The sequence below is a fragment of the Argiope bruennichi genome, chromosome 5 (assembly GCF_947563725.1).
Source record: "Argiope bruennichi chromosome 5, qqArgBrue1.1, whole genome shotgun sequence".
NCBI classification, from domain to species: domain Eukaryota; kingdom Metazoa; phylum Arthropoda; class Arachnida; order Araneae; family Araneidae; genus Argiope; species Argiope bruennichi.
The window spans coordinates 18,405,012-18,426,126 of NC_079155.1; the positions used below are offsets into that span (position 1 = coordinate 18,405,012).

At 27.4% G+C, this 21,115-nt stretch overlaps 1 protein-coding gene across 3 annotated transcripts in view; it reads left to right on the forward strand.

Annotated features, from left to right (window-relative positions):
* The window catches only part of LOC129969440 (ADAMTS-like protein 5), a 166,230-nt gene that overhangs the window by 121,226 nt on the left and 23,889 nt on the right, over positions 1 to 21,115 (forward strand). For all 3 annotated transcript variants that reach the window (XM_056084010.1, XM_056084011.1, XM_056084012.1), the window contains exons 2-3: positions 19,079 to 19,159; positions 20,104 to 20,252. In XM_056084010.1, the coding sequence (XP_055939985.1) occupies positions 19,091 to 19,159; positions 20,104 to 20,252 (218 nt within the window). In that variant the 5' untranslated portion in view covers positions 19,079 to 19,090. The remainder of the gene's footprint in view (positions 1 to 19,078; positions 19,160 to 20,103; positions 20,253 to 21,115) is intronic.

Here is a 21,115-nt window from a genome sequence, read left to right on the forward strand (position 1 = left end):
GAATTATTATTTATTCAAACACGTTCTTGCTATATACCATAATTTCATCCTTCTATAAAGTTTATTAAATTCTTCATCTGAAAGTTTCAGATTTCTCATAACTCTACAATCTGTTATTTTTTCAACATGTTTCATTATAAATTCAGAGGTTAAATTTTTCTGATATGAATAAATTTTATTCCAATTAACAGTTGTTTCTAGTTTTTCGATTATATTCATACTCATTTCATCTTGATACTGAGAAACTAAATTCATATCTAGTTTTCCAACATTTTCAAAAATAAATTTATCACTTAAAGTTTGATATTGTGAAATTGCAGGCCAGTGTACTTTATGATCATGCATTAAAATAAATTTTTCTGTTAATTTTTGAAATTTCGATATGATATCCCATTCAACTAAATGTTCATTTTCACTTATAAATTTTTCTGATAATTTTTGATAAGCTGATATATTTTTCCAATCAACTTTATCTTTGAACTCTAAAATGAAATTTTCTGATAATGTTTGATATCTAGAAATTAAATCCCATTTCACTTCATCTTTTAATTTTCTAATCAAACTTTCAGGCATACCACGTTCTTTTGAAACTTCATCCCAATTGACTTTTTCACTCATTTATTATAGGATGAAATTCTCTAATGAAATCTTCACTTAATTCTAGTTTTCGGGATATATAATACCAATCTACTTCATCTTGAAATATTCTTATGAAATCTTCACTTAATTTTTGATGTTCTGATATACCTTCCCAATCTACTTTATCTTGAAATATTCTTATGAAATCTTCACTTAATTTTTGGTGATATGATATACCTTCCCAATCTACTTTATGTTGAAATACTCTTATGAAATCTTCACTTAATTTTTGGTGATATGATATACCTTCCCAATCTACTTTATGTTGAAATTCTCGAATAAAATCTTCACTTAATTTTTGATTTTCTGATATAAGTTTCCAATTAACTTTATCTTGAAATATTCTTATAAAATCTTCACTTAATTTTTGATATTCTGATATAAGTTTCCAATTAACTTTATATCGAAATTCTCTTATAAAATCTTCACTTAATTTTTGATATTCTGATATAAGTTTCCAATTAACTTTATCTTGAAATTCTCTTATAAAATCTTCACTTAATTTTTGATATTCTGATATAAGTTTCCAATTAAATTTATCTTGAAATTCTCTTATAAAATCTTCACTTAATTTTTGTTTTATTGGTTTTTTATAGTCGGAAAGACTATCGTCTTTAAAATAGTTAGATGAACTCATTTATTTAGAAAAATTTTATAAGTCTTTTATAGTCTTTTATAGTCTTTCCGACTATAAAATTTTATAAATCAATTTCAGCTAATTTCTCAATATAAAGATAAGATTTCAATAACGTATTAGACGTATCTTGATTATTATTAAATAATAGACGTATTATCAATTGAGAGTCAATTTTACCGTATGTTATAAAAATAATAGGATTTAATTTACCAATTTTGTCACCATATATGATATCAGTTGATTCATCATTTTCAATACTGATTGATATGTAAGGATTAAAATTAAATCTCTTTAAACAAAAGGTAATTTTTACCAGCATATCTTTCGTAAATCTCAGATCAGGAGTTAATAATGATGAAGTGAATTTATCAAAAACAATTGTAAATCTTTCGGGATAAGTATGATATTTATATTCTTGAGTTGCTAAGAATGTTTCAATTTTATTTAAGTTAGGAACATATAATCCATCATGGTCTCTAGTTAACATATTGTCAGTTTTTTTATCATTTATTTTTGTTTTTTTATCAACGTATTGTTTAGTAACTGCATCGTTTTTATCTTGAGGATTAGAAAGATTTTTTAAATAAATACCTTTCAAATCATAAAATTCTTCAGGTGGAACAGTATTCTTTTGACTTAAAGTTAAAGCATTTTTTTTCGAAATATTGCTTATTGACAACATTCAAGCTTTTTATAGGATCTTTCACATTTCCGATAATTTTACCTTTAGCATCAAAATCACCATGTTCTGAATGAATTAAACTTCTTTTTTGCAATTCTACAATATCTTCTTTTAGTGATATTTGATTCAAATCAACATAAGATTTAGTCGCTGCATCACTAATTTCAACAGGTTCATCAACACGTTTTAATTTCTTCTTTTCCATATCATAATCACCATTATCTGTTAACTTAAATCCAATTCCTGGAGGTCCTATACGTCCTTCTGTCATTTCATCATCAAAAAGTGGATAATAAGCAGCCATTTATTATAGGATGAAAAGCGACTATCACTCTGAATGATCTTTTATACTAAATGTAAATTTATTCTCATACATATTTAAGTAACATTTATTCCTTTCCTTCAAAATAAAATAAAATATATAATCTTTTTGGGTATTATTTTCTAATTTCCAATGAAATATTAATTCTCTGGAAGATACAGAAGTAAGATTCTTATGAGCAGATAAATCTATACAGAGAAATGGATATAATTCTCCAAAATCTTTATAACCAATCATGCAACCTGTTTCTGTATTATTAGCATTATATCCTTCTTTTAAAAGAGCTGTATATGCATTATTATAATTTTTATCCGAAAAATTTACTTTATAATGATATTCAGGATAATCTTGTCCATTTACAGTAACCCAATATTCAACTATCCCTAAATTATCAAATATTAGATTATTTTTAGTATAATCTCCATTTCTATCATTATATTGGGGAATTGCATAAAATGCTGAGACTTCATCCCATTCAGTTGAAAGTTTATATGATCCATATTTTACATTTAAGTTTATACCAGATTTTTCTATTCTATAATGATCCCAATATATATCTATATATGAATTTAAAACTTTCAATTCTGTAAATTTCAAATTTGCGGCATTTCTAAACTTTACATAAGGTAAAAATAATGATATTTTCTCAACTTTTACTTTAAAATCAGGGTTTGCATCATCTGTAATAATCATATCCTTACTAGTATTTCTCGTAAATTCCATTCTAACATGAAATCCAGTCAATACTTTTCTGTATTCATTAAAGAAATCGAATATATATTTCAAAGGAATCCATATATTAACGGTTTTACTATTTTTTGTGAAATAATACCTTTTATCAAAGCCTTTGTTATAATTCTCATTTATTTTTAACTTATTAAAAAATTCAGTTATTTTAGTTGTATCTGTTAAAGTTCCATCATATTTTAATATATTTATATCCTTCGTATCTGCTGTATCTGAGTAAAAAAACATATTTTGAGCTTCAGATTTTGAATAATCACTTGTAAAATGAATATGTCTTAAAACTTGATCTAGAATTGAACAATTTTCATTAATCGATTCGAGTGTAGTTGAGCCAATTTGCAGTTTTTTACCCTTAAAAAAACCTCCTCCATTCTCAAAAGTTGCTTTTCTATTTCCAATATTTAAATCATTTTTATCAGTAATTTTCATTTCCAGATGAATATAGGCTCCTGAATAAAATATATTATCATTTTCACCTCTAATACTAAACTTATACGTTGCATTTTCATCATAAGCATTACTTGGATTTTCACATTCTTTTTCCTGATATTCAAATTGTTCGAGATCATTATTTTGAAAATAATGAGTATCTGTCAAATCATAAATCTTTTCCATTTATTAAGGATAAAAAGTGTAAAGGTCACTTGGAATACTTTTTAAAGCCTCCTCCAATTTTATTCTTCGATAAAATTTCTTCTACTTTATCATGAAAAATTTTCTTTGTTTTATCTTCTAATACTGGTTTCACTCCTTTAATAGCTGCTAGAAACAAATCTTTAAAAAATCCTTTTCCTTGAATTTTTTTAGATGAAAAGCTATCTCTTTTACTTCTACGATATAATCTATGTTTATTCATTTATTATAGGATGAAAAGACTATCATCTTTAAGGGTTTATCTAAGTGGATAACCTTTCATGCATCAAATTGTAAATTTTCTTTAAATAATTTCCCTCTTCTTCATCATATACAGCTACAAAATTATATTCAACTCTTCCTTTATTCAAATCTATTAGTTCATTATTTTGATTAGTAATTCTCATTCTTATTCTATATATATTCTTCTTTTCCACAGCTGAAAATATCCAATTATTAAAATCTTTAGTTATATTACCACCATGAGGAATTTTACTAACGAATGAATGAATAACATCTGAATCACAATTATTAATTAATGAACCTTTTACGATGTCACAATGAATATAAATATTATCGATTCCATGTGTAATATCTGCAATATATTCACCAAATTGATTTTCCTGATCTAATATTTTAGATTTAAAACCTAATAATTGATGAAGATTTCCTTCTGTTAAATCCATTTTAAAATTTTTCTTCAAATTAACAGAAATTAATTCTCTTTCTTCAATAATACCAAATTTAATGGGTGAATCTATTCCGAATAGTTCAATCATATAACGATTTAAACTTTTAACAGTATAACTACCATTTGGAATTTTAATGATCCTTTCATTGTTTCCTTCAATCAATTTAAACTTATTATTATTAAATTTTTCACTTATGTTATGCCAAGTCTTTTTAATAGAAAACGACTCTAAAGCTAACTTTTTAATCTTCAAAGGAGGCGAATATTCAACTGTAAAGTCTTCAGATTTTTCATAATTATCTGATGTCAATTTTAAACGACTCATTTATTATAGTCGAAAGTTGACTAATTTCTCATTATAAGCACTTGGTTCTTGAGTAAATGAATATAAAACTTCAACAGGTGATTTTCCTTTATTTCTTTCAGTTATGTATTTCATGCAAAATAAACCACATTTTACAGAAGTAGGTTGTTGTAAAAAACTAGAATTATATCTGATTTCTTTCTTAGATGTTTTAAGATAATTTACAATATTTTTAGGAATATCACCTTCTTTGAATTTGATCCCTTCATATTCATATTCACCAAAAGAATCAAAATATTCAACAAATTTATATTTAGGATCATTATAATAACAGACCCAATGAGTTCCAGATCCAGTTGAAATATCAAAATTAATTATCCCATTTTCAAATTTTCTCATTATTTTGGGTAATGTATCTATTGTAAAAACTCCTCGAAATCCTTTCTCTTTTATCATATTTTCATTAATCATTGCATCGGATATTCCCTTGGTAGATATACTCCCTTTCCATTCTTTGGTTTTCGATTTTTTTTTTTTAGGGTGCCAACCTTCAGTCTAGGATTACCAGAGCCTGTTACTTTATCTAATACTTTTTTAGTGCCCCAAGCTCCTAATCCTGTTGCTGCACCAGTTAAAAGAGGAATAAGAAATTGTAAAAATCCCCCATTTTTATTCAATTGAGCTTTACTGATTGTAATTCTTTTACCTTCATTAATTCGATTAATATTTGTTTTTGTTAAATACAATTCATAATTCGGTGATTTAGATTTATCGATTTGTAAGGTAATTTCCTCATTTTTTCTATAAGCCGATTTTAATTTATCTTTCTGCCCATCACTTAAAAAGACTTTCTTTTTAATATAACTCATTTATTATAAGAGAAATTTATGATAATATCGTATTACTTGATCATTAGTCATAAATCCTTCTTTATGTAATCTATCTATTAATATAACAACTTGATTATATATTTTTGCAGGAATATCACTTTTAAATTGACAAATTTTATCTGTTAATTTATCTAAAAGCATCTTTTTATCTTCTAAACCTTCTCCAATATAATCTTTACCTAAGTTTATAAGACTCAGTGCTTTTATGTATTTTTTCATATTATTCATCTTTTTATCTGCATCTTGTATTTGATCTGTTTTCCTATGTTTAGACGCATTTCCTTTTGCTCGTTTATATTCATCTCGTCTATCTTTTGCTTTTTTTATTATTGTATTCAGTTCATCTGCACTTTTATTTACTAATTCTGACGGTAATTCAAAACCTTCATTTTTAATAAAAGATGTATCTAAATCTTTATTAAAATGCATCTTAAATATATCGTCAGCTCTCTCAAACATATTTGTAATATCTGACGAATAATCAGGCTCAATTTCTAAAGGAATTTTGGATGATTCATGCTGTGGAATGATTGAAAAATCACTTACAATATTTTGTATAGCTCGTATTTGCTCTTTCGTATTTATTTCTTGTTTCTGAAATTCTTCTAAAATAGGCTTATATTTTTTCTTTAAAGATTTTTGTATTCCAATTTCTTCTTCTAATTTTTCTTCATTTATTCTTCTTTTTTCTTCATCTAATTTATTTATATGTAATAAATCTCTTATTTCTGAACTTTTCTTTAAAGGGGTAATCTTTTTATTCGTTCTATTTAAAGGTTTAGATACCTTTAAGGTGATAACCTGTCGGTTTAAAGCTTCTTCATTTATTCTTCTTTTTTCTTCTTCTAATTTTATGATACGTTTTAAATCTTTCAAGTCTTTTTCATTCAAGTCTTTTTCATTCATTTATTATAGGATGAAAAGCGTAAAGGTCTGCTCGTTGCAAATATGGCTCTGCTCGTTGCAAATATGGCTCTGCTCGTTGCAAATATGGCTCTGCTCGTTACAAACCTTTACGCTTTTCATCCTATAATAAATGATAAAAATCAAAAATTATAGTGAAGAAGAAGAATTTACAGATGAAAACCAAAATCCATATATACCAAAACATCCATTTCGTTTATTAATTACAGGAGCATCTGGTTCAGGAAAAACGAATTTATTATTGAATTTAATCTATGATTATTTAGATTTTGATGCTTTATACGTATGTGCTAAAGATTTATTTGAACCTAAATATTCTAAATTGCAAGAAAATTATACATTGTTTCAAGATCTTCAAAAAGAAGATATTATTAGCAATATTAAAAATCATAAAAAAAGGGAAAGGTTATTAAAATTGTACAACAAATTCAAAAAGAAAGAAGTCTTATTTTCATCTGATTTGAATGAATTTATTACAGTGGATGATTTAGATCCTGCTATTAAAAACTTGGTTATATTTGATGATTGCGTTACAGAAAAAAATCAAAAATGTATAGAAGATTTATTCATAAGAGGAAGGAAAAAAAATGCATCAATTATTTATTTATCACAATCTTATTATTCTACACCAATCAATATTAGAAAAAACTGTAATTATTTCATTTTTTTCAATCTTCAACCAAGAGAAATGAAACAAATTATTAGAGAAATAGATGGTAAATTAAACACAGAAGAATTTAAACAATTATATAATAAGTGCATTCAAAAACCATATGATTTCTTTATGCTAGATTTAGTGAATCCAAAAATGAGATACAGACAAAATTTTGACTATATTAAATGGACGAATATTTAGAAAAACGGATCTTTATTTACAGAAAGAGCTATAATTACTTTCACAAGATAAGCATTTCTTTATCTGTCAGTAAGTTTATTTTAAGTGGAACAGGCTTATCAGCATTTGTTTTTATTCCTTTAGCAGCATTAAGTTTAAGTGCTGGAATTGTTGAAATTATTGAAAAATCGTTAAATATTTTAGAAAGAAAAGAAGAATATAAGCAATGTTATAGATTTTATAAACAATTGTTAAATTTATGGAAAGCTAAAGCAATTTCTGAAGAAGAAATATATCAAAGAGAACAAGATTTTATTAATAGTTTAAACTATTTTCCTGTCGAAAAATATGTAAAAAAGACTCAATTGAATGGATATAAATATGTTAATAACGTATGATTTTTTATCCTTAATAAATGGTTTGTGATAAGAAAAAGACACCTTGCAGCTGTAAAAAATTTGTTATTGAAAAAATATCAAAAAATGGAAAATTTAAAGGATATTGTCAAAAATGTGAACAATTAGGTTCAGGTTTATTCAAACTAATAAGTAATCCGGAATCAGTTAAATATGGAAAAGGATTTATAAATTCAGCTATAAATAATTTACCATTCGAATTGCATTTACCAGGTCATAATTTTACTGGTCCTGGAACTCAATTATTATGGGGAAAACATAGATTAAATCCAGATTTATCATATAAAGATTTGAGTAAACCGATTAATAGAGTTGATAAAGCTGCTTATAATCATGATGTTTGTTATTTAAAAAATAAAGATACAAAAGTAAGAAATGAAGTATGTGATTCAAATATGTTGAAAGAATTGGATGATATTGAAAAGCCAACTATTAGAGAAAGAATTGAAAGAGCAATTGTAAAACCTATTATTAAAACTAAAAAAAGGTTTGGAATGGGAGGCGTTTTCATGATATATTGTGTAAAATGTAAAAAGGAAACAGAAACTAAAGATATGAAAGAAACTGTTACTAAAAATGATAGACCAATATTAAAAGGAATTTGTATACAATGTGGATCTAAAAAGTGTCGTTTTTTAGGGCGCTAGCCCTTCAGTCTAGGGTTCAGTCTAGGGAGCAATCTAGGAAAGGAGAAAAAGCCTTAAAAGCCTTAAAAGTCCTTGAAAAAACATATTATAATCCAGAAACTGGTTATTGTGGAATTAACGAGATAAAAAGAAAAACAGGGATAAAACAAAAAGAAATTGCAGATTTTTTACATTCTCAAGATGTTTATACTAGATATAAACCTGTTATAAGAAAATTTAAAAGAAGAAGAGTATATGTTTCTCATATTGATGATCAATGGCAAGCAGATTTATTATTCATAAAAAAATTTAGTAAATACAATGATGGAACTAATTATTTATTAACTGTCATTGATATTTTTAGCAAATATGCTTGGGCTATACCAATTAAAAGAAAAACAGGAGAAGAAGTTACTGAAGCATTTAAAAAGGTTTTTAAAGGCAGAATTCCTGAAAATCTTCAAACAGATAAAGGAACTGAATTTATTAATAAACATACTCAAAAGTTATTCAAAGATAATAATATTCATTGGTTTACAACAGAAAATGTTGAAATTAAATGCTCTATAGTTGAACGGTTTAATCGCACTATTAATACTAAAATAAGAAAATATTTAGCAGCTAACAATACTAAAACGTATATAAATGTATTACCGAAATTACTAAAAAATTATAACAATTCTTACCACAGATCTATAAAAATGACACCTATAGAAGCAAGTAAAGAAGAAAACGAATCATTAGTTTATAAGAATTTATACCAACAAAAAGTGATTAGAAAACCGAAATTTCAAGTAGGTGATAAAGTTAGAATATCTAAATATAAAGAAACTTTTACACGAGGTTATGATCCTACATTTACTGAAGAAATATTTCTAATCTCAAAAATATTAAAAACTGACCCAATAACATATAAAATTAAAGATTTAAATGATGAAGAAATTAAAGGAACGTATTATGAATCTGAATTGGTTAAATATAATAAAAAAGACAATGACTATAAGACTATAAAATTAAAAGAAAGGAAATAATCCGAAAAGATTTAAATTATTAGAAAAAATCGCAAAATAGCCCGCCAGATTCGATGTATGGAACTTCAGTTCCCACAGCTGTTTAAGAATTCAAGGAACTGAAGCTCCATACATCGAATTCTGACCAACAGGGCCTTCTTTTAACATCACAAACATAACATAACATTTAGGACTTAGAACCACAAGTTCTATCCCACCTCTTTTCTTTTTTTTTTTTTTAATCGTTGAAGCATGCTATTTTTATCGTTGAGATCGATCGATTATTTTTATCGTTGTTATGACGTCATTTTTTTAGGCTTGGTAAAAGTTCATAGGCCATCAATTCGAATTATTCGAATAACATAACTCGAAAGAGGCTTATATTCGAACCCGGGACCTTTTGTTTCGTCCCTGCGCGCAAACCAATTAAGCCATGGATACCCGGAAGTAAAACGCTTATTTAAATATTTAAACTTAACTCCGAAGCGAAGCTCCTTCATATGCCATAGTGGCGCCATCTTTTAGTTAAATTTTCTTGATTGCGATTTGTATAATATTCAAAACACTTTAAAGCTGAAAAAATCTGGAATGAATTTCAGGGAAAACATTTAATAAATTGTTATGTAATAAATGGAGCTCGATTTTAAAACGTGTATAAAATGTTTAAACACAAAATCAGTAAATGAGTTTTATACTTATAATAAAAAAGGAAAAATTTATTTCCAAAGTCGTTGCAAATGTTGTGATTCTTTAATGAAAGGTAAGAAAATTACCTGTGAATGTGGAAAACAATATACATATTCACATAGAAAAAGACATGAGAGTTCAAGTTATCATATTAAGCGAACGCAAAGTAAAAGTGTTTAAAAATTTTTTTCCTAATAAATGGAGCACGCCTTGAAGTCAAAGACTATCGGTGAACTTAGAAAAGCTGTAAAACAGTTAAAAATTAAACAACCTAGAGGTTGTAAGAAAGTTGAATTGATTAGATTATTAAGGAAATACATTAAAGAAACAGGTGAATATAAACCGGTTTTGGTAGATTTATTAAACTTGGATGTTACTGATTATTTGAATAAATGTAAAAGAGATAGCTTTTCAGCTAAAAAAATATTTAACAAAAAACCAGAAAAGCGTGATAAGATTAAAAAAATATTTGATTCTTTCGTAAAAAATTTATATGATTTTGATAAAGGTGAAATTGAAGGCCAGTTTAATCTTGATAAGTTATTTACAGTGGAAGAAGATAGAAAATGTCATATATGTGGCAAATATTACAAAATCGAAGATATAGAGGAGCATATAAAAAAAGACTTAATGAATAAAAAATCAAAAAAGAAGAGAAAATGTATGATTTGTGGTGAATATCATAACATAGCACATTTAAGTAATCACATATCAAGTCGAAAACATCTAAAAGCATTATCAAAAATAAAAGATGGAGAAATTATAGAATATGACACTGCTTTTGAATCTAGATTAAGATCTTATAGAATTAATAATTATAATAATATTATAATCCCCTTAGAGTTTTTACAAGAGAAAAGAAAAATTGTAATTGATAAAATAAGACAAATTTTGAATGAATTTAATGGAATAAAGGTGAATTTAAAATTATTTTGTTTGTATAGGTTAGATGATGAAATTCAGGAATTTTCATTCAAAACTGAGAATCAAATTATATTAAATTCTAATGATTTACATACTTTTTATGATAATGTTATTGACAAATTAATTAATGAATCTGATGAATTTATAGCAAAAGGCTCTGGTTGGAGTCTTGAAGAAATTAGATTTTTGGAATTGAGAATAAATAAATATCAACCTTTGAGTGGATCAAGTTATATTGATTTACCTGATGAAATTAAATCTAAAAAAGCTATAATAAACGTTAAAAATACAGATAATAAATGTTTTATGTGGTCTATATTATCAGCGATTCATCCTGTAAAAAAGAATCCTCAAAGAGTGTCAAAATATGAACAGTTTAAAGATGAATTGAATTTTAAAGGAATTAATTTCCCTGTTTCATTAGATAATATTAAAAAATTTGAAAAACAAAATAATATATCTGTAAATGTTTACAGTTATGACAGTTCGATTTATCCACTTAGAATAACTAACAATAAATTACAAAATCATGTAAACTTGTTTTATATGAAGGATGAACAAAATGATCATTATTGTTGGATTAAAGATATAAATAAATTGGTCGGATCCCAAATTACTGTTGATCATCGAATATTTTTATGTGATAGATGTTTAAATCATTTTTATTCTGAGGAAAAATTAAAAATGCATGAAGAATACTGTAAAAAGAAAGAAGCTGTCACAATTAATATGCCAGAAAAAGGTAAAGTTATTCGATTTAAAAAATATAATCATAAAATGAGAAATCCATTTACTATATACGCAGATTTTGAGTGTCTTTTACATAAAATGGATACAAGTGAACCAGATCAAACTAAATCGTATACTATGAAATATCAGAAACATGAATCTGATAATTTTTGCTATTATATCAAATATGAAAATGAATATTTTAAACCTCCTATTCATTATAGAGGACCTGATGCAATAAAAAAGTTTATATCTATGTTAAAAGAGGATACTCTCGAAATTGAAATTTTTATAAAAGAGAAAACTGAAAAATATGAAAGTCTTAAATCAATGATAGATTTCGATAAAAATCATTACAAAAGAACTAATATTTGTCATATATGTGAAAATGAAATCTTAAAGGATTCTCCTGTTGATGGGGAAAAAAAAGTAATTGATCACTGTCATTTAACCGGAAAATATAGAGGTCCAGCTCATAATATTTGTAATTTAAATTATAAAATTCCAAAATTTATTCCAGTAAAAATCCATAATTTAACAGGTTATGATTCTCATTTATTTATAAAAGAGCTCGGATTTGATAAATCAAAAATAGATGCTATACCTAATACTGAAGAAAAATATATATCTTTCAGCAAAAAAATAGGAGGAATGAAATTGAGATTTATTGATTCATTTAAATTTATGTCATCCAGTTTAGATCAATTATCAAAAAACTTGAGAAAGATGCCTGAAAATGAGTTGAGTAAATATCCGTCAAAAATAAGAGAAATGAAATATATTAATTATTTAAAATCGAAATTTAGAGAGACATCATTACATTTTCCTGATGACAAATTAGATCTCATAACAAGAAAAGGTGTATATCCGTATGATTATATGGATTCTAAAGATAAATATGAAGAAACAAAATTACCTCCAAAAGATAAATTTTATAATAAATTGAATGAATGTCATATAACTGATGAAGAATATCAACATGCTCAACGTGTTTGGAAAGCATTTAATATAAAAAATTTGGGTGAATATACAGATTTATATGTTAAAACAGATGTATTAATTTTAACAGATGTATTTGAAAATTTTAGAGATGTTTGTTTAAAAACTTATAAATTAGATCCAGATTGGTATTTTACTGCTCCTGGTTTATCTTGGGATGCAATGTTAAAAATGACAAAAATTAAATTAGATTTATTAGATGATTATGATATGATTCTTATGTTAGAAAAAGGATTAAGAGGTGGAGTTTCGCAATGTTGTAATAGATATGGGAAAGCAAATAATAAATATATGAAAAATTATGATGAAAGCAAAGAATCCAATTTTTTAATGTATTTAGATGCTAATAACTTATATGGATGGGCAATGAGTCAATATTTACCTTATGGAGGATTTAAATGGATAAATACAAATGCAATACAAAATATTCTTAAATGTCCTGATGATTCAGAAAAAGGATATATATTGGAAGTTGATTTAGAATATCCAAAAGAATTACATGATTATCATACAGATTTACCATTATGTCCTGAAAATAGAATTCCTGAAAATTCTAAACAAGGTAAGTTATTAACAACTTTATACGATAAAGAGAAATATGTAGTTCATTATAGAAGTTTAAAACAGTATTTGAAAATGGGTTTAAAAATTATAAAAGTACATAGAATATTGAAATTCAAACAATCGAATTGGTTGAAAAAATATATAGATTTAAACACTGAAATGAGAAAACGAGCAACTAATGATTTTGAGAAAGATTTTTATAAATTGATGAATAACTCAGTATTTGGAAAAACCATGGAAAACATAAGAAAACGAATAGATATAAGACTATGTTGTAATTATGATCAAGTTAAAAAATTAATTGCCAAACCTCATTTTAAAAGTCGAACTATTTTTGATGAAAATTTGGTTGCTGTTCATATGAAAAAGACAAAAATACTTTTTAATAAACCAATCTATGTTGGAATGAGTATATTAGATTTGTCTAAATATTTAATGTATGATTTCCATTATAATGTAATGAAGCCAAGATATAAGAATAATATTAAATTATTATATATGGATACAGATAGTTTCATATATGATATTAAAACAGATGATTTTTATGAAGATATGAAATCTATGATTGATTATTTTGATACTTCTGATTATCAAGAAAATAATCTATATAATATGCCGAGATGTAATAAAAAAATATTGGGTAAAATGAAAGATGAAAATAGTGGTGTTATTATGGAAGAATTTGTAGGTTTAAGAAGTAAAATGTATGCAATCAGACTAGAAAAATGTGAAATTAAAAAATCGAAAGGAGTTAAAAAATCTGTAGTTAAAAATAGAATATCATTTGATGATTATAAAAAATGTTTATTTGATAAAATTCATCAATATAGAACACAGAATTTAATTCGAAGTATGAAACATGAGCTGTATTCAATTCAAATAAATAAAATAGCTTTATCAGCAAAAGATGATAAAAGATATATTTTAGAAGATGGAATTCGCACTTTAGCATTGGGTCATTATAAGACGATAGATTCTTAAAGGAAATAAATGGAGGATCTAGAACAACTTACACAAGAACTTATGAAACTAAATTCAAAATATTTAAGATCTGACTTGCATGAATTAATAACGAAATATGTCAAAGAAATAATTAATTCATATACAAATAAAATATCTAATGCATTGGAAAATATCGATTCAAACACACAATTAATCAACTCAATTGAAGTCATTCAACTTGTAAAATTTTTTTCTAAATAAATGGAAGCTTTCAATAGACTTAAGCCACTTGTAACATATAGATTAAAAGATTTAAAGAATGGTGAATACACTCTATTATCTTTGAAAAAAATTCAATCTGCTAAATATGGATATATAGTTATTGCAAAATTACAAGTTGAAGGGCAAGAAAAAGAATATTTTCTCCCTAAACATAAATCTAATATATCTGATGAAGCAATTGATATAATTAATGAAGGCTCATATATTTTTGGTTATAGAGGTAAGGTTGATGGTAAATATGATGATTGCTATATCAAGAAAATTGAATAGTGAAACCTTTTTCTTTTTATATTTTTATTCTTATATTTTTATTCTTATATTTTTATTTCTTTTTATGTGTATAATAATGTGAACAACGCATGAATTTATATTGATTTTAAGACGATAGCCTTTCGGTTAATTTGTTAACTTTTTCCAAGTTTTGGCTTGATATTTTAAATTATTGATGTTATTTTATTATGACCTTTTTGCACTATTTTTGCTCTAAATTTTGACTTGATACTTTAAATTATTGATGTTATTTTATTATGACCTTTTTACACTATTTTTGCTCTAAATTTTGACTTGATACTTTAAATTATTGATGTTATTTGGTGTGCTAATTATGACCTTTTTACACTATTTTTGCTCTAAATTTTGAGGTTATTTTAAAATTATTGATGGATTTTAAGGTGTGCTAATTATGCCCTTTTTACACTATTTTTGCTCTAAATTTTGAGGTTATTTTAAAATTATTGATGGATTTTAAGGTGTGCTAATTATGCCCTTTTTACACTATTTTTGCTCTAAATTTTGAGGTTATTTTAAAATTATTGATGACTCTTAAGGTGTGCCAGAACAGGCATTTATATACTACTTACAAAAACCTTATCTCAAAATTTCATCAGTTTAGCTCAAAGTTGTTTTGAATTATATTTGTCAAAAACAGATTAATAGGCAGACATTTGCCAAAAATGTGTTTTTTGAATTCAAGGAGATCTAAAACATGGAGATTCTTCAAATTTTGTGGCGATCACAGTACTTTCTTTATACTTAATTTACGAAAAAGTAAAAATGAGAAATATCAAATAATAAATAAATTCTCACTGCTGAAGAGAAAAAAATACAATAAATGAGATCTTGTCAATTCAATCTTTTTATTATAAGAAGGTTAAAAGTCTGACGTTGGGGCGCCATCTTGTCCAAAAATCAACCATTAAACGAAAAAGAAAAAACGGAACCAATCGTTAAGGCTTCCCGACTTTTTTAAAGTCTGGAAAGCTTAAAAAGAGAAGCTTATTTTTTCGGCCCGATCCCCTTCTCACTTCCCTCGACACCCCTGGCAGACGATATAAAGCTGACATGACCGAACAAAAGCCATGTTATTTCAAAGCCGTAGCATCCAGATTTGCTCAGCTGTAGAAGATAAATTTTTTATTCCTTTTTTTCTTTCGTCCATTTTTGACGCTTTTCACTTCTTTTTCCGTCCCCTCATTGTTGCTTTAAATGCTGTGATTATCGTTTTCTGCGCTGGCAACACACGCTCCAGTGATTCGTTGACAAATGGAACTCTGGGGATCATTGGAGATTTTGAAAGGGAGGGAGAGTCTGTTCTTTGAATAAAATAAGGCATTATCGTTTCATGTGACATGTCTGCATCAACCTATGAATATCGTTAAATAAGAAAAGTCAGACATAGGACGAAACAATTCGACGCTTAGAGTTTTATTTAATGTAAAGATTAAGGAAAAGTGCTTTCCTGCTAACACGAAACGTGTGATCATTTTTTAGCAGACGGAAGTTTCAAATTTATGTACAAGCCAGTCCAGTTGAATCAGAGCTACCAAACATTGCACATATTTATTCTGGATGATGGGAGTGTGTACCTAGAAGCGATTTTATTGAATTTTTAATTAGAATTCTGAATAAGTAAAATTTTACTGAAATGTTGACCTTTTATCTCATTTTATCTTCTGAAACTATTAGTATAAAAAATGATTTTACATCATATCAAAATTCAGAAAATTATGTTTCATATTATAATTTTTGCCGCATAATTATTTCTCTAATTTTAATGAATTTCAAGTTTATTTTATTGCAGTACGATTCAAAGTAAAAAAAATGCCTCCACAGATACAATTGTCATAACAACAGAAACAGAACCTGTGGAGATAAATCATGAAAATTCCATGTTCTGTGATGAGTTGATTTGGTTGCAGTTGCCCGATTAATATTACCATAGACAGCACGAATATAAATACAAAAATCCCACGCTTTAAACAAAAATTTAAAACAGAAACCAAAGGAATAACAATAAACCCAGAATCGCTTGATATTAATTTCGCTACTTCAAATTTCGTCAGCCTCATATTTCAAAGATTTGTTTTCTCACATCAAGTAAAATCAAGCATAAGACTTCTGAAAAAAAGAAAGTTAAAAAAAAAACCAGAAAAAGAAGAAGAAAAATCCCGCAACTTTGTTTCACTTTTTTGACATCTCATTCCCACAAAACAACATAAACACGCCGGCCAGAAAAGAGAAGCGGCTGTTTCACGTCAGCGGCACTCGAACATCGCCGCACACTTCTCGTCGTGAATCAGCTACTTCAACTTCGCCACGATAACATCGCCGTCCAGAGAGAAGACTAATAGTGCTTCATTATCTCGATTCCCGCAATTCGTGAAGTGTAGGCACTCGTGCTGGGGAGGAGGTTGAGGGTTAATTGAGATGATCGTTTGGTGGGCAGCCGATCTTTATTACTACCTGTTGCCTCCCTGTAATTGCGCGTCGTTGCTGTTAAATGTTTGTTGTCGACGGGTTTTATGCCTGTCAGCACTTCCTGAATGCCATAGTGGGCGAACAGCACCGCTGACCTCCGATAAATAACAATAAAAATAAAATGAATGATATTGCTTTGTCTGCATGCAGGGAATTGTTTAGACCTCGATTCTGAAGACCGATGTTACGTGAATACAGAAACATCTACACAAACGCAGAAATTTGTATCTAGATTATACATGCTGGAATGTTAAGATTTTATGGGATTTCGAAATTATAAAATTTGAAAACTATTAAAAAATTGGATTTTTTCACTGAAATTTAGTACAATGATAATTTTCTAAACCATCTCCCCAAAACTTTATCAATTACACTCTAATACAGGTGTTATCCCAGAGAACGCCTTTCTTGGTATTGGCGTACAATGGTTACGAAATATTAAGTGTTGGCGTGAATTTAGCATTTTTACTAAATTTATCGTATGAACCTTGGCGAGGGGTTTGGCGATTCATTCTTGGCATGCGTTTAATAGTATCCGAAAATCTCATTTGTGTTTCAGATGCTTTTTTCACAACTGACTGAAACAAAAATTTGGCACAAAAATACACTTGTATACTGCATACCAAATTTGATATATTTAAGTCATTGCGTCTTTGAATGATCGCGTTTACATGTTTGTAAAAGTACAGACCGACAGACGGTCAATCCCTTGTTGAATTTGCCTCAAAATGAATCTAGAGTGTAGATATTAATTCTGTGCATCGAATTTTATTTAACTCTTTTCGCTTCGTAGTTATTGAGTTAACCCTTTACAGGGCCATTTTTTTTCTAGTCATATTATGTTAAAATATTTTTATGCTTGAAATTAGAATAAGAAAATGGATTCATTTAGCTTATTAGATAAATTTAATCTGATTAATTAATTAAGTTGTTTAATTTATAATTAAGTAACAAATCTAGACGCATCATTTTGTGTAAGATGAAGAACTAAAACATCTAAGTTTCTGACTTACTAAAAAAATGTGTCAGAACTGATGCCAACCTACACAATTTCATACAAAGATTGATAAATTTGGTGGGAAGCATACTTCCCACGGCCCTAGAAAGGTTTAACATATATTCGGACTGACGGACTTTTTGCAACGAATTTTGCTCGATATTTGACAAAAAGAAATTCCATCCGTCGAGATCAAAATGTTTTCGAGTTATCTTTTTCACAGACAGACAGACTGACGGACATTTTCCAAAAATGTATTTTCCGAACTCAGGGAAGTATTAAACGGGGAGTTTCGTCAAAATTTCGATTACGAATTTTTTTATGATTGCTATACAGTCTCTTTATTACGTGTGCGGAAAAGTAAAAGCACTGAAGTTGTAATTGTTGTTAATCTTTTTTTCTATCCTTTTATTAGTTCATCTGAGGATTTATAAAGTGGTAGGGCCAATACTGTAATACTACAACTGCTACAGGAAGGACGCTCATTTAATTTCGTTTTAAAAATAAAGTTTTTTCACTGTTAAGTTATTTAACTTATAATATCATTTTGAAAGTAATGATTTACGCAAAATATTTACACTGAAGCATAAAAAAAAAAATTGAATCTCAGGATAAAAGAAATATGTGAAACTGGGAAGACAAAATTGGAGGGATGTTTTTTTTTCAGTGTATGTACAGGTGTGCGTTGTGTGTATTTGTCTCATGAATGTACATCTGTGTACATGCTTTACTTAAAATAACTAGGCTGGCCAGCAAAGCTTTGAATCTAATATGCTTGCTCTAATTCTGTCATTTTGTTTGCAATTGAATTTATTCTTGTCTTTTTTTTTTTCTGTTTCAGATCTAAAAGGTGATGAGTTACTCCGAAAATTTAACTTACCAATGGACACTTTTATGTTTTTTGGGTCTTTTCAATGAATACGTAAGTTTACTCTGAATATTTTATAATTTCCTAATTTAATTTTAACGACGAAATGAGAGAGTATTTCAAGCAGTAAGAAGATGGAGTCATATTGATCTTTTCTAATGCCCATGGAATTATCTATTTGTGTCTTAATTCATCAAAATAAATCATCTATTCATCGCACAAAAAACGGTTCAATTAAAAAAGGAATACATCTATCGACAGGGCAATTAGAACAGCCTTCAGCAACAACAGACAGTACACAAAGGTCTTTAATATAGGTTTCGGTTTCGTTTCCAAAATTCACGGTTTTTGCTTAGTTCCTGTACAATCAAATCAACTGAAATGGCGCTGCAATCATTTACCAAATACCGAAGAAAAACCTCTGACTCTCTTTCTCTACAACAGATTAATTTCGTTTGTAGAGAAAGTTTCTTCTGTTTTAAAAGATACAAAAGTTGTCCCAGCCCGTATGCCAACGGGAATAAATAATTAATATAAATAATTCAGTAGTTATATAAATCATATAAATACTGAAAGAACTAAATTTAACTGAAATTTGGGATTCTCTGTAAATTATATAACAAAAGATAGGGTGAAATATGTTACGGTTTTATGAAATGCATTACTCTGCTTTTATGTTGAAATACTACGCAAATAATTTTGGCAACATTATTTTCAGAATGTATCTATTATTAACGTGTTGTTGTAGTACATTTAAAAAACATATTACATTTTAAACAAAAAATTCACTTTTCCCACACATAGATGGCAGCATGATAAATATATAATTAGCACCAAAATTATTGTTATTAATTTCATTTCAATCCTTTTATTTTTAGCAAAAAATTGGTATGATGGAACCAATACCATGTAGCAGCCAGTAGAAGGGCATCATCTAATATTGTATCTAAAAAAAGGCTTTCTTTTGTTATTTAGCATGAACTTTTACATTTTTTTAGATGTTGGTGTGGTCACGAGACGCTGGTGAAAATTACTCTTTGAGAAGTCAGTACATTTCGCGAATGTGGTCTGATTGGACCCCTTGGTCAGTCTGCAGCAGGACATGCGGAGGAGGTGTTAGACAACGCAACAGATCTTGTAAAGCAAGGTGGGTGTATTTTGTAATGAAATAATTTTCATATTAGATTACATATTATATATCAGACGGTATGTTTAGAGTATTGGTAATTAAAATTAAAAATTATTTATCTCTTGCATAATCTGATCTTCTTAAATTATGAAAAGGTACGATTTGTCATCTGCAAAGAATTAAAGGGCAAACGTTCGTTTGATAATATGTTAGTTATCTAAATATATGAGAAGGTTCAACTTCTCTACGATGTATATGATTTTTCTTCTGTTTATTTGTTGATATGGTTATTTGTTCAATGAAACTTTCATAACAATAGACAACATAAAAATTTATATATATATATATATATGTATCTATATATTTAAAATCTAGTATACTTATAAAAAAGCTCTATCTCTGTGTGTGTTGGCGCTCTACAGGCCAGACCGCTTGACTTACAGCTACCAAATTTGGTACATGTATACCTTGAAGGTCGGGAATGTGCACCTGGGGTCACTTTTTGTTGAATTTTTAATTAGAATTTTAATTATTAATTAAAAAATAACTTTCCCGCCAAAAAATCTTCATTTTCCCTACCGCCAAATGAGTAAGGCTTCAATTTTTTTTTCCAATAGTAATCAGGTTAGGCTTAACATTTTTCGGCCGATTATTTCAAACGATTCTGTTTATTTTCTTAATGTTTGATGCATTGAAAATTAAACATTGTTAATCAATCGATCTTTCCAATTCATTCTGAAGTACTTTTGAAATAAAATAAAACGGAGTAAAGGGAATTAAAAATTTCTAATCTGCATAGCGTTACCCCAACTGGAGTAGAAAAATTCGTGCATTTGCGTTACCATAACTGGTGTTGAAAATTCACGCATGGACATTGTATT